The 14,900-nt window shown below is 37.8% G+C and overlaps 1 protein-coding gene across 1 annotated transcript in view; it reads left to right on the top strand.

Moving 5' to 3' along the window:
* The window catches only part of LOC122801369 (C-C motif chemokine 8-like), a 31,175-nt gene extending 18,853 nt beyond the window's left edge, over positions 1 to 12,322 (top strand). The window contains exon 4 of the mRNA XM_044070900.1: positions 12,145 to 12,322. Coding sequence (XP_043926835.1) covers positions 12,145 to 12,163 — 19 coding nt within the window. The 3' untranslated portion in view covers positions 12,164 to 12,322. The remainder of the gene's footprint in view (positions 1 to 12,144) is intronic.
* Positions 12,323 to 14,900: the final 2,578 nt, after the last annotated feature.

Below are 14,900 nucleotides of genomic sequence, written 5' to 3'. Positions count from 1 at the left end.
CCATAGTCACTTTCAGAATAAACAATGGGATAGTCTTCAGAGACACTCTATCATTGTGAAATATGAAGTATGACAAGACTGTGACTATGATGCATAACTCTGAAATTCTTCTGGCAGACATAGCAACAAAGAAAAGTTTTCCAAGACAAAAATTTGAGATTCACAGAAGAAGCTTTCTCAAGCTGAGGTTTGTATTAAAGCCTCCAAGACAAGGTTAAGATCCCAGAGAGAGGTGGGGTCCTTTATGTCCAGACATAGCATAAAATGTTATTTGAGAAGCCAATGAATGGTTTTGAAATCTGAAATGATAGTTGGGTGAGAAGGCCAGCTGTAATTTGAAAGCATACAAGCTAAATACTTATTCATAAAGGGTTGCTAGGAAGTGCAAAACCTCTAGCAGAAAATGGATCTATGTTTTGTGAAGAAGTCCAAAAGGAAAACCTTCTACACTTGGTTTTATTCTGGGTCTGGCAGTTGGCTTAGAGGATCAAGGGTCTGTTTCCTGTGGTCCAGTGGTGCAAGTTTGATTACCTCAGCCTCCTCTACCTAACTGAGTGACTCTAAGCAAGTCACTTAACCAGACATTTCTCCAGGGCTGAGTCTATGAAAGGTCCATCAAGATCAGTGCTCCTCCGTGGAATACAGATACTAATAAAAATAAATAACATAAAATATACACCTTCTAAGTAGATAATATGCAGACTACATTTTGAGAAAGAGAAGTGACTATGGCCATCATGGGAATTGGAGGTACCATGCGGTAAGTCTTAGACTGGGGAGATATGGATGAGACTGTCCTGAAGACCTATAAGGTAGGTGCAGTTTGGGCTTCAGGAGCCAAGGAGGCTCCTTCAGAAGAGGTCTCATAAAGGAAACTAGATTTGCCTTAGCCATGGGGGAGTAATGAGGATTACAGCTGATTTGCATTGAGTTGCTTTCTGAAGGAACTTGGCATGATAGTAACTGGTAGGAAGGCATACAGTAAGCCAGGGGACCACTGACTGAATAGAATGCCATTTAGATATACTCCTCAGAGGTAAAAGTGTGAAGTTATTGTTGTATTTTGTGTTTTCTGGGGTGGCAAAGACATAACAGCAGGGTGTTTCTCAATGACAGAAAATCTGTTGCACTATTGTTAGATTGAGGGACCAAACCCAAGGCTTCAATATAGACCTGCTGAGCCTGTCTGCTAGACAGCAGACTTTCCCCTGGATGTACCTTGTTATAATAAAGCAATGAGTGTCAAATGCCCATTGTCAAATCCTCACTGTCTGCATCAAAGGTGGTAGGGTTTGGTTCCTCCCTGCTTGATGTACCAGACTACTGCAATGTTGTCTGTTATGATCAACACCTGCCCCCATGGATGAAGTCCTGAAATTCCTTCAACACCAGAAGGACTGCACTCATTTCCAAAACACTGATGTGAAGATTGACCTCTGCCTGTCTCCATACTCCTTGGACTATTCTCCTTTCCAAATCCCCTCAAACTCCCCACCCCCACTCAAGAGCCCAGAGATGAGGCATGGATGATGACTGTTGCTGCTGAGAAACCTAAAATGAAGGTGTGGCCCAGCAGATGATTTTGGTAGACTAACACCAAATTAGATGTTTCCTTCAGATCAAAATGATGTGAGTCAGTAAAAATCCAGACTGGGCAGAGATTAATCACTGAAGAATTTTCATATGTAGGCAGGCATGAAGCATTGCTGTCAGGGAAGCTGCCATAAGACACAACACTTTAAGAACTAATAGAGCTGGAGGACATTTTTGTTATAATAGTAGAAGTACTGAAGATTTTAAGGTATGTCTTCTTTCTAGAAGAAGACTGAGGAAGCAAGCTTTTGCACTTATGCAGTAACCAGTGATTTTTTTTAGTTTGCATATAGAGGAGGTATTTTGAGACTTATATACCTAAAGGTTGGCAGAGCTATAGGAAGTAATTCCTGGCTGCTATTAAGGACTCCATGGTCATTGGAATGAGGAGCCAGTTATCTACATAAGAAAACACACACACCCCTCAGATTCACATATGATATATGACTACTGCCATGTGTTTGCTGAACAGGTGGGGAGGGGATGTAGTAAGGCTGAAGAGTAGGGCTATACATTGATAATGGCTGGCTCCCAGCTGGAAGTAAAGATACATCTTGGACTGCTTCCCAATTTTTATGTGAAGATAATCATCCTGGATGTCTATAGAGTATATCAAATTTGCTCTCCTTTAGACAAGGGAGGATTGCTTGCATTGTGACAATTCTGAATGGGGTCTTTTTGATAAGTTAGCTTAGATCACAGTCCAGAATTGGCCTTAGGTCCTTGTTCTTCCTGAGGACTAAAAGGCATCTGGAATAATTTCCTGATCTTTTCTGGTCTGGTGGAATGGATTACTCTCTTTGGAAGAACAAGAAACATTTCTCACTTTGTCTCTATATATTGTATAGGTGGAATGCCCAGAATCTGCAATATCTCTGGAGGTAGTAGAAGGAAAAATGGAATGAAATAGCCTGTGGATATTATGACTGCTAGCGACTTATCTTATATAATGGCTAACCATGCCACTGAGGAAATGGACAGATATCCTCTCACTACCTACAGAGATGGTTTATTGAGCAAGCATTCATGGTCACTGATTCTGCCTTATAGAGAAGAGACCATAAAAACCCTGATTCTTTGGCTCTCCCTGACCCCTGGGTTAGTGTGTATTAAAGAATCCACCTCTACTGTGACTGTTCCTGTCCAAAGTGAAGTCGAAGACTTGGTGTTGGGTTTTCTAAACCACATGGACTTGGAACCCTTATAATTCTTTTTAAAGGGTGATGCAGGGTTATCAAATCTAGTTACTATGGGAAACAATGTCTTGCCTTCTTTTTCACACTTTGACAATCTCTCTTTCACCATAAGACCAAATAGTGAGGTGCCATTCTTTGGGTATTGGTGAAGGTGAAGGATGAATTGAAACTGCAAAATCACATAAGCGGAGCCAGGTAGGATTAAACATCATAATATCTGTGAATGCTGCTCTTACATCTCCATCTGCTGCATTATGGAGTAGGTGTATGGAAAGTTTGTGAAATTAGACATCATTCTTCGGGTGGCTTGTACAAGATTTTAGGAATCTCATTGAAGAAGATTTTTGTTCAAAGTGTCTATAGCCGGAGTTGCTAAGTCCCTTTGAAAGTGATTTATGAGTGTTAAGTAATTCAACACACTCAAGGCAGATATGTCTGAGACATAGTCTTGCTTCCCCTTTCTATCATTCCAGACTCTCTGTTAGGAAGCTGAATAGTCAATGAATTATTTTATTGTTCCTTTTTGTTGTGCTGCTGCAATGATTGTGGAGTCTACCAGAGGGCCTTTTGATCAGAACTGCCTATATTTAGTAGGGAATACATTTTTATCAGGTTTATATGGTTTAGCATCTGCCATATCAGGTACTTGCCATAACGTCCTAGTGACCAGGTCTATATGCTGCTTGAGTGACCACCCAAAAGGTAGAGTAAGAAAAACTATATGCCTGAAATAGCACTTTCTCATCCTAAGAGGGTGGTAAGGTAAGCCAAGAGCACCTCCGTCTCAGTAGTTCAAGGATTTCATGAAAGGTAATATCTTTGCAGGAGGACTGTGAGAACTCACTTGGTCATTAAAATCCATGTCTGAAGTAAGATACTCTATAAGGGAGTCCATATGTCTCCTTTTGCCCATCCTTTTCCTTGGGATCTCTGACTGTGATAGAAATGAGTTCTTGGAAGAATCTGTTGGCAACATGTTTTTTTTTTCTTTGAAAACATCTAGTCTGCTCTATCCCTGGGAGCCATCAATTTAGAGTTTGGTAACAGGTGGCTGGGCACCTGAGGGGGTTGCCAGTGCTGAAGGATGCCTTTCAGAAGATCTTATTGCAGAAATTATTATCTTCTCCATAACTTTGAATGCCAGTTCAGAATCCCAGTTTCTCTAGAAGTTTAATTCTGGAGCCAAGCCATCCACTACTGAAGCAGTAAAAATGCAGGCCAAAGATTGAGCCCCCATAGCTGAGAAAGCAAACAGGTATGAGCTAGGGACTGGAACCACAAGTTAAAAGGCCGAAGACTGTGATGCCAAAAGAAGACCCCACCTATGTTGGAGCCAGAGATAATTCCAAAAGCCTGACATTGGGAGGTCATCATCATGGCTCACCAGACCTAGAGGGTCTTGGAGTTGAGTATATCAGATGCAAAGCATTTGTTACTAATACGTAGGCTTAGGAGATAGTGTCTCAAGGTCCAGGTGGCATGTTGCTAAAAAAAGCTCCTGCACAGAAACACGTGCTAGGAAAGAAATAATACTTATGAGAAGAGGACCATTTGATCAACCTTAGGTGCAGAGGGTGATGAAATGGTGGCCATCTCCATCTAACTCCTATAAAATGCCCTCAACATGGGCTCCCAGTCCACTTCTCTAGTGCTCTTAATGGATCTAAAAGATCTGATAGATTCAGCTGAAGGTGGCCTAGTAGGAATGAGCCTGCTTAGTTCTCTCATCAGTGAGTATCTATTCCAAAATGGAGGTGGGGACTTATCCCTGATTATTATAATATCTGGTGACTTAGCTGCAGCTGTCAATGTGGATGGAAGAGAAGACTCTTTATCTTGGGGTCTAGGAACCTTCGATCCTGATGGGTATCAGATCCTGTGCTTTCTTTTTTCTCAAGTCCTTATCTTAATATTTCTCTTTCTTCCCCTCTGAGTTCTGAGGATCTGGAGGCAGAAGGCCTTTTATTATTACTTTATTGCACTGATTATCTAATTTCCTGGTACTGACACATTGGCAAAAATTGCAATTCACATCAAGATGCTCCACAGCTAAACTGATAACATAGGAATCGTGCAGGTCCTGAGGGGAATTTTGTGCCTCCACTTGGCACACTATTCAAAACTTTTCTCAGACTTTTCCCCATCCCAAAGACAATTAAGTTACCTCTTAAAAAGGTGAGCCATACAATACAACACCACACCACTAGCAATAATTTTATTTACATATATATATATATATATATATATATATATATATATATATACACACACACACACACACACACACACACACACACACACACACACACACACACACACACACACACATTTTAACCAAGTCACTAACTGTTTTTAAACTTGCACCAAGAAGGACACTTGACAGCTGCCTAGACATGAAGATAAGTGGAGGTAATTTATTAAAATCTCATGCAAATAACTATTCTATAATACATTAACAACACCTAAAGTGAAAGAGTAACAGAAAAAGTATTAAGAAAAGGTCTAGAATATGAAAGCACTTAGCTGCAAGGCTTGTTGGATCATCCATTTCCAAAATCAGCAAATGGGATCTGAGAAAAGGTAGAACACGGAAAATTATGTGAGGGAAACGTTTAGTAGCTCCAGGCAAATAGAACTGGCATACAGCTGGACTGATCCAGCAAGTGGCTCCAGTCCCAGCAGATGGATCAGATGGATGGATGAAATAGGATCCAGTTTTCCTTACATAGATTCCTAATCTCATATATGATTTTGTCTCTAATCAGCAAATGTTTCCATCCTGTCTTGACAATGTTGCTTATCTTCACCATCCCTCCCATCTGAAAAACTTCTACCTTCACTTTCACCAGTCTTAGCCTCTATCATTGCCTGTACTGGTAGGGACCCTACCAATGGTTTATATGATATCTTGCCCACACCTCTTGTGCTCTTTCTGCAAGATGTTTCCTGTTTGTTTAGCCCACTGGCGTTGTCATCTGGCTGTATCAGTCTTGGCTCACTTCCTTCCTGGTCACCTTTTGATACTTCATACCTATCAACCTCTTAGCACAGGAAATCTGGACAAAGCCCAAAATAATGGGGGAAGAGGGAAAAGGTCCAAAAGTCGGGACAGATTTTAAAGGGTCTATATTGGAACATCGAGTGTTTAACAGTTCGAATCACTAAAGGTCGACCCTTAGTGATCGAACTGTTAAAACATCGAATGTTCCCCCCAAAAAAAATGAAAAATAAATAAATAAATAATAAATGGTGTAGGCAGGAGGGCAAGCCCCCCTGCACCCCCCCACCCCCCGCTACTTAAATATACCAACTCCGAGGCCGCACTGCATTGAAATAAATGGAAATCTCCCCTTACGAAGATTTCTGTTTACTTCTTCAATGTTCTGCAGTTTCGCTATTCTCATGCCGACAATGTCAGATTCAACATTGTTGGCTTTCGAGAATTCAATATAGACCCGATTTTAAATATTGCTTTTATAAACTTAGAAAGTTTCTAGAATAACTAGATTTGTATTAGCTTGTATTTTTGTAGGACATGAAGTCTGAAACTCAGATGTATGCCATTTGTAGTGACTTCAGTCCTCAGTGATTTGCCAGAAAGCCACAACTTTTATGATGAACAGACCAAAACTATGAAACAAACATCTGGACATTATGTGAACATCCATACAGTTGAGAGGTGCTACTTCTATGGTCATCTCTGACTCTGACAGTAGCAGCAGCATATTAATATGAAGTAATGATAGCAACAGGTTCATAGGTAGGTACCTACCTACCTATAATGATAGCAACAGTAGTAATAGTAGTAGTAATAACAATAGCGGCCATACTAGTAGTTATCACAGTAGCAGCTGTAGTAGTAGTAGTAGTAGTAGCAGCAGTAATAGTAGTAGTGGTAGCAATAGCAGCAGTAGCAGCAATAGACACAGTAGCAGCAGTGGCAGTAGCAGTAGTAGTTGTTTTAGTAGTAGTAGTAATAGGAGTATCCATCAGCAGCATTAGTATTAACAGCAGTAATATTAGTAATAGCTGTAGTAGTAGTAGTAGTAGTAGTAGGAACATTAGTAATACTAGCAGTAGCAGTAATTTTAGCAGTAGCAGTAGTAATGTAGAAGGAGTAGTAGTAGCTATAGCATTAACATCATTAGTAATAAAAGTAATAGTAATAATAGTAGCAGTAGTAGAAATAGTTGTAGTGGCAGCAGCAGTAGAAGCAATAGTAGCAGTAGAATTACTGGTAGTAGTAGCACCATTAGTCGTAATAACAGAGCTATAGCAGCAGTTGTAGTAGTAGAAGTAGAAGTAACTCTAGTAACAGCAATAGTAGGGGAAGTAGAAGAACACAGAATAAGCAGTAGTAAGAGTAGTAGTAGTAGTGGCAGCAGCAGTTATGGAAGTAGTGGTGATAAAACTGACCTTAATTAAATGTGTTGGGTTAGGTCAATATGCAAAGAAATCAACGTGAAAACAACATACAATGTGTATTTCACAGATGAGACACAGATATTAAAAGGACAGACATAAAAGCAAGAGATAAATAATGGCATTTTGAAGATCAGGAACACAAGAATAGTTTTCTGCACATCTGTATAAAATGCTATTTTGTTCATTACATAGTAAAATTGCACTGATTTATATTGAGCGTATTGTAAACCCCTAATGCATCACCATTCTTGAAACTTAATACATATCATATTGTTGATGTTGGTCCATTTGCTGTCCAGCCCACTCTAAGTATAATCTTTAAGAAAGAAAGGCTAAGGCTACTAAGAATATAGTTTACATGCATCATTGCCTTGACAACATTATGAAAATTCTGAATATTACATTACATTACATTATATTCCCAAGCTGTGTCCTTCAGTTTAATACACACACTGCCAGAAACGCTTAAGATTGTATCTATCATTTACATAAACAGTTATCACTACACAGTCATGAGTTTGTCAATGTCAGCTAATAAGTTACACTTGAAGGCACTGCATAAATGACACATATAGATTATATGATTTTCATCAAAGATCCATATGGTCTACTTTGCATGCAGTTCTTTAATGAATATTTCAGTCAGCCATGGTGAAGAATAATTACAGATAATATAAACTATTTTGATAGTAGCAAAAACAATACAATAAAAAAAAATGTCAGTAGCCAAATTATCATTTATTTTGGTTACAAGCAATGGATACCTGATTAGAGTAAGCCACAAAAGTGTAAGCATGTGGGCCTACTGTAGTTTTAGAAGTAGATAGACTTAGTAATATATTATAGTCACGTAACTGCAAGATAAGCAAAGGATATGTACATGTAGACTATACGTGGTCAAACGAGCATGCCATCTGAAATCATAGGCACTTACTAACCTATTAATCTGTGATTATCTTAAGAAGCCTAACCTTGCACTTCCTATGGCAATTATTAGCTTTTGTGTTTTACAATATGAATATCCAAAGACAGGCTAAGCAATTACATGTTGGGGTAAGGCCAGTGGTGATAAACTGGGTGATAATTCATAGTTACCCATCCTGTTGTCCAAATTATGTTTCAGCAGAGAAAGAGAAAGAAAGGTACTCTGCTTTATGTGAAGTAAAAAACAGTAACATAGAAGTGGTATTCTCTGTGATACACACATATACCTCTAGCATATTTTGCTAATTTTGCAAAAAATTTTGAGGTCCCTTGAGTGGGACCTTATCATACCTTTGGACTTGTGAATATATAATAGGTCTGTCAGAATAACGTCTGCCAAGGCCATGCACACGAGTCAGAGTTCAACTCTCATAAGTCTGAATGATACAAAGAAGAGAGACAAGGCTTTGAACATAGTTTTTTATGATTTAGGCCCTTGATTATTATTTTTTTAGTGAGAAAGTATTATGGTCATTCCTGTTGAGACAAGTGTTTGGACAGGTGCATACCAAAAGGAGAATTAAAATCTGAGTACAGCAGGACAATTACTTCCCTGAATCCGGTTTCCATATCTTTAGATATAAGCTTTGCAATGAAAAAGGACTTCTTTACAACAGCATATAAGTGATGAACAAGTGATCAAAGAGCAGTTCACTCTTAATATAGCTCCCAGATCTATAGCAAAAGCATAAATTTTTGAGGGGTTGGGATTGTTAATACAATAGCTGCAAGGAGACACATGCTTGTTGAAGGATATATTTATACATTTCTTGAGCTTTTGCTTTAGTCAATGGTTTTGATACCATATATTTATTTGAGACAGGTTCTCATATGATTCCGGAGTCCTCCAGGGAATTTATGATGATAACAAGTTTGCTTTCATCTGCAAAGTTGGTCTTTAGCTTTGACTTTAGAGAAGTAAATGCCAGAAATTAGCTGTCCAGGTACTGTGACCTGAGGCATTCTTCCAGTGACAGATCAGCTGAAGGAAATAGAATTACCCACCCTTACTGTCTGGGTTTTATTATGAGGTAATTGGCTACACAACAATTTACATTGGAATTAACATTTAACATGGGAGAATTTATCTATACGGCCTGAGTGTGGGGCGATGTTGAAACCTTTGCAATGCCCAGATATGCAGTATGCACTGATTTGAACTCATTCATTGCCTCAGTGAATTTTTCAAAGAAGGGAAACAGGTTAAGTAGGCAGGGCCTTTTCAAATACAAAATGGATTAAGTTGCTTGGCTATGTCCTTTTTATTAGCTCCATAATGATCCACTCATAGCCTTATAGATGAGAATGGTCAGACTTCTGTGTCTATATTTATTCAAATCCATTAAAACCCCAGCTTTGTGCAAGGAAGTGACTGTTGCTTTCATCCATTTATCATGCACAAAGCCTGTTTCAAGGCTACTATTGAGTAGACTGTGTAGAGGGGGCTGACAAGTCATGTTTCAGGCATACTAGTAGGTAGCCTATCGTCCAGCCACATAGATGTAATGTTTTTAGCCTTTCATAGCACCTGTAGATCCTGTTCTTGGCAGGTTTGGGGACTGTAAATGGTGTATTTGTTTTGAGAATATTGGAGGACAGAGGCATGAAGTTAAAGCTGAATTAGTCCACGACAAGATTAGCTATATTTTCTAGGTATCAGTATGTGACTTCATGCCAGGCATTATTTCTGAGGTTTCTAACATAGTTAAAGAAGAATTTCTGGTTACATTTTACCTGTGTTGCTTTTTTTACCTCATATTTGGCATTGGTAGATTTGACCACAATACAAATTTCCTTATTTAGTTTAGAAAACAAATTTTGGCTAGCTAAGAGTTGGATTAATTTTTGCATGCAAAGAAGTTTTTTCTTTTATTATAGAACATGCGAATGTTAGGATTCTACCATAGAGGTTTATTTTTGAATTTGAACTTTTTCTGAAGTGGTAAGATGTGTTTTTGCAACTATTTGCATGTGCATAGAACTTGGCAGTAAAGGATTTCTTATAAACAGTGGGATTGTCAAAGTGGAAAGGGATTTTCAGTTTAGCCAGGTCATCACTCATTATAGTAGATTTGTCTTCACATAGTCTCTGAATACAGAGGTGTTGGGGAAATAACTGAAGCGTCCAAGGAAAATAGTGCTTGGCTTAATGCATAGGGATGCCATATTGGTTGAGTAGGGGGTATGAGCAGAGGGGAGCACAGAGGGGGGTCCTGTAGTTAGCTATAATGTGATAAGGACCTTTGTTTGTAGTAAGGTAGATGTGGAGGAGTTCCAGGCCATAATCGTGTCTAACCCCTTTACACAGACTATTCAATATTAGAAAATGAGTTTTTTTACGAATATAGAGACACCTCTATTTTTAGTATACCAGGCTACTTGCTAGTTAGACTGAAACATTTACAGAGTCTAATCAATATTATAAGATGAGTGTTTTTTAAGAATATAGAAACACTTCTATTTTTACCATTCCAGTCTACCTACTGGTTAGCCTGAAACATGACATGTCAAACCTCTTTACACAGTCTACTCAGTATTAGAAGATGAGTTTTATTTTAAGAATATAGAAACACCTCTAGTTTTAGTGCCATTAGTGCCTTTGTCTAATATGGTGGGCTTTTATGGGTGATAAACACTGAAGCCCTGAACTGATGGCGTGCCTTCACTGCCTTGCACCAAGTCTTTGTGAGGATGCATGCATCAACTTTTTCCAGGCTAAGTGGTGCTTGTAGAGTCTGAAGCTTTTTGTTAAGGTTCCAGGAATTGAGCAGCAATTTCCTTAATTTTGTCTGAATTTTGTTAGTTCTGATGGAAGGATTAGAAAACTGGCATTAACCAAAAAAGGTGTACAAGGATTTAACCAATATACCAAAGTCCTGGGTGGAGAGGTTCAGAACACTCTTGGAAAAGTAATCAGGACTGTCTACCATCTCTTCCCAGGCTGATTTACATTGTACCCCCATAGAAGGGCACCAGAAGCTAAAACATTGTTTGAAGTCAGTTATCTTTTGTTCATATTGCAGTATTATTATTAGTAATGACAAAATATTGCTCAAGGATATAACCTGCCTCAGAGACATATTCCAATAGCTCCATCATGTCTCTCTGCATATAGTAGGGGGGGGGGGTAAGAGTTGTTTCATTTAAAGCCACATGTACAATGACTGTCATGCGTCTACTTATGATATAAGGAATTGAGTGCTTACCTGATGTGGTGAATTCTGGCACCTGATAGACAACTAAGTTTCATCATCTCCTTACACAGCTTGGTGAGTGACTCATCAGTGTGTCTTACTATGAAGTCATCCATAACTAAGATATCAGATTGAATGGAGGTATGACTTATGGGCATTTGACCTAAGACAATGTTACTCTTGGATGTATATTTCATGGTGAGTGCTTCCTGTGTTGTATGTTTGTGAGGTTGCTGAGTGCAATTGTTTCTTAAGTTACATTTAGAAGGCCTTTATAGTTTAGGAAGGATATTTTAATAGAGTCAGCATATGCATGTTTTTGTGATTGGTTTTCAAATCCAAACATTAAAACTGAACAGTTATAGGAAATATTCCTGAAATAATGGCATAATTAAATGGGCATAATCACTAATAATATATTATGCATGTAAATTTTAGTACTATTAATTGCTTAGTAAAATGGAAATAAAAAGGAAAACAGCAGCATATATGAAAAGTGATAATATATCCTGCAGTATTTCAGCAGCAGCATATTCAACGGGTTAGTACTGTGAAGCTAAGAAAGAACTGGAAGGAATAATCCAAAAGAAGCAGAAATTTAACCAGCTCAGAGAAGCGCAAAAAAAAAAATCAGCATGTTATATTTTGTTTTAATATATCTTGTCATATTCATTTACCTGTTCTCATTTAAGTTTTGTATAATATGCTCAGCTGTAGTACAATTCATACCAATTCCTTTTTTTTTCTTTCAGAAAACCTGCATCAAATTAATGAAGCTAAGATGCCCTACTATGAAGCAATCGTATACAATCCACAATCAAGATTAAAATAGTATTAATTATCTTCTAATCTTTATCTGTTTGAAATTATATTCCACACTCTGTTCACTAATGTAATACTTGCCAAATAAATACATCTTAATGCCTTAAATATTTTATTTTTTATTAATATTTTTATTTACAAACACATCTATACAGGAGTAAAAAGATGGAAAATATTAGGGTTTACTATTTACCAAAAGAATCCAATTCCAATAAGGGAGTGTAAATGATATCTTTAAAAATATTTCAGGCATATCATTTTTAACATACTGTATTTGCATCATTTTACTATGCAGCTGCAAAATCAAAGGCAGTTTATTCTGAACATACCTCTTTGTGAAGGAAACGTAATTATCCAACCCACACTCCCCCCAGTTTTCAGTTCTTTAGAGAAAGGGTTCCTTAATTTAAGTAACACATTTTTAGAGCTATTGTTCTTTTCAGTATGCGTCATCTACCAATGCAACTGATTTGCATAAGTTCTTTTAATTTCTAATCATAAGTTTTAACATCATTGGAATAACTATCACCTCTCCATTTTCTGCTAATTGATAATTGACATTGTACCAGAGAAATATGTTGTAATATACTTTGCAGTAATAAACCAACAATACTCCACTATGAAGTGGCATAACCTTATGCACATCCTGTCCTTTTCAGAATGCAGGTGATATTACAGACTGGTGTAATATTCAAGGGATTGTAAAATTCTATATGTGTAATATGCAGTATATAGGCATGCCAAATTAGAAACTGGATTATTTGTAGTGGAACTGGTAACATTTATTGTAGTTGATCCAGAAAGATCTAATAACCATAGTTGTGACTTAAACTGTAACCAGTCAATTTGTAGCTAAGAAATGTGAAACCTATTGAACTGCTCTGCATGGGTCAACATAGGAGAGAGAAACTACCACAATTAAATGGCTGTTTATATGTATCTCATGGTGTATTTACGGGATGGAGCTTCCTTGATCTGAGAAAAAAAAAAAAAAAACTTTGACTTTGCAAACCACTGATACCTTATTCAATTCCTGGAGAGAACTAGCTTCTGCTGACTGTCTCATCTTGGGATTAAACACTTCTTGAGCAGAATTTTTTTTGGAATAACAGTAGGCAAATGATGTATACCTTAACTACCATGTAAATCCTCATTGTCTAACAGAGATTTCGGGGTATCTCTTATTTTCTTTATAACCAACTTGGCTTCAGTAAAACCTGAGCTGACTGATCATTTTTGCTCAGAAAAATGACATCTAGTGCATCTTAACAAATATTAGTGATGTAAAATCAGGCTTGCAAAATTATCTTGTTGCATTCTTCCACAGCCTGTAGTGCTGCCATCTTTTTATTCTTGCTAGAAATGCATCCACAGTGAATTAGTTGATAACTGATGGTTAAAAGCCTTGATGGTTTACTTCATGAAAGACGTGATACCTACAAATATGTAGGCATCAGCTTTGAATTCATTCTTTTCTTCATCTCATGTTATAGCTAATCTGACAAGCTATGATATTAATAATCTTGTCATGCAAGACAGGCAGTAGTTTGACTTTGCTAAGTGTAGAGCTGGTCTAATGAATCTAATTAACTTTTTCAAAAGGGCGGCACAGGCTGTTGACATGAGGCAGGCTGTCCATACAGTGCACATAGACCTGGCCCAGACATTTGACATCCCATTCCCATGCTAGAATAGTTAGTAATCTTAAGGCATTTCAAACTGATATCTATGTAGTAAGATGGATAGTAAATTGGCTAAAAGACATTACAGTAAGAAGGTGAGCAGTTGTATTCCACAAGACTCTGTGCTGCAATCTCTTGTGTTTGGGATTTACTTTTCTGATTTCCAGAACATGATCCAAGACCTCTGGCTACCCAAGTTTGCAGACAACTGTTAACTTGGAGTCATTGTTACATCTTCCTCTGATGCCAAAGCCCTTCTTCAAGAATTTATACTCATAAATGCCAGGTGCAGTAAAATGGGCTCAAATAAAATCCTAAAAAGTAAAATATTGTCACATTTGGTAAAGAACCCCCTCCATCTTCAGCCAGCGCTGGCCTTTGGTCAACCAGCACCCTAGGCAAAAGGGCTCCACAGCACCCCACCCCTCACTACTCAGTGCCCCCATCCTGATCTACTTACATCATCCAAATTTTATTTTTATTTGTTTTTCTCACAGTTTGTCTTACTGTTCAGTTTTTCCTGTATTTATTTAACTAATTTTAAAGAAACTATTTCTTTACTACAAAAAATAAAAAAATAAATACTTGAAAAGCACCCCTACTATAGCAGTGCCCTGGGCAGTCACCTAGATGGCCTGTGCCAAAAGCCGGCTATGTCCCCAGCATATGACATATTCAATACCCAACTCAAAAATGAGAATATTGTTAAATACCTTAACACGTGGGTTGCTAATTCACTCTCCTTTGATCATCAGATAACAATAGTAGTCAGAAAGTCCTACTTAACACAGCTAATTGCCAAAGAAATATCACCCACATATTCAGCATCGGTTAGGCCAATTATTGAATACAATGCTTTGTTTTGGATATACCTCACTAGAGATATCAAACAACTAGAAAGACCCCAAAGCTTCCTAACTAAGAAGGTCACTGACTTAAAAACCCTAAGCTTTCAGAAAAGACTGGAAGCACTTACTCTTTATTCAGTGTCTTCTAGACTCCTG

This window comes from Protopterus annectens, chromosome 4.part1 (assembly GCF_019279795.1).
Source record: "Protopterus annectens isolate FY-2018-M chromosome 4.part1, PAN1.0, whole genome shotgun sequence".
In the NCBI taxonomy this organism is placed as follows: Eukaryota; Metazoa; Chordata; order Ceratodontiformes; family Protopteridae; genus Protopterus; species Protopterus annectens.
This window is presented reverse-complemented; position numbering and strand designations above follow the sequence as displayed.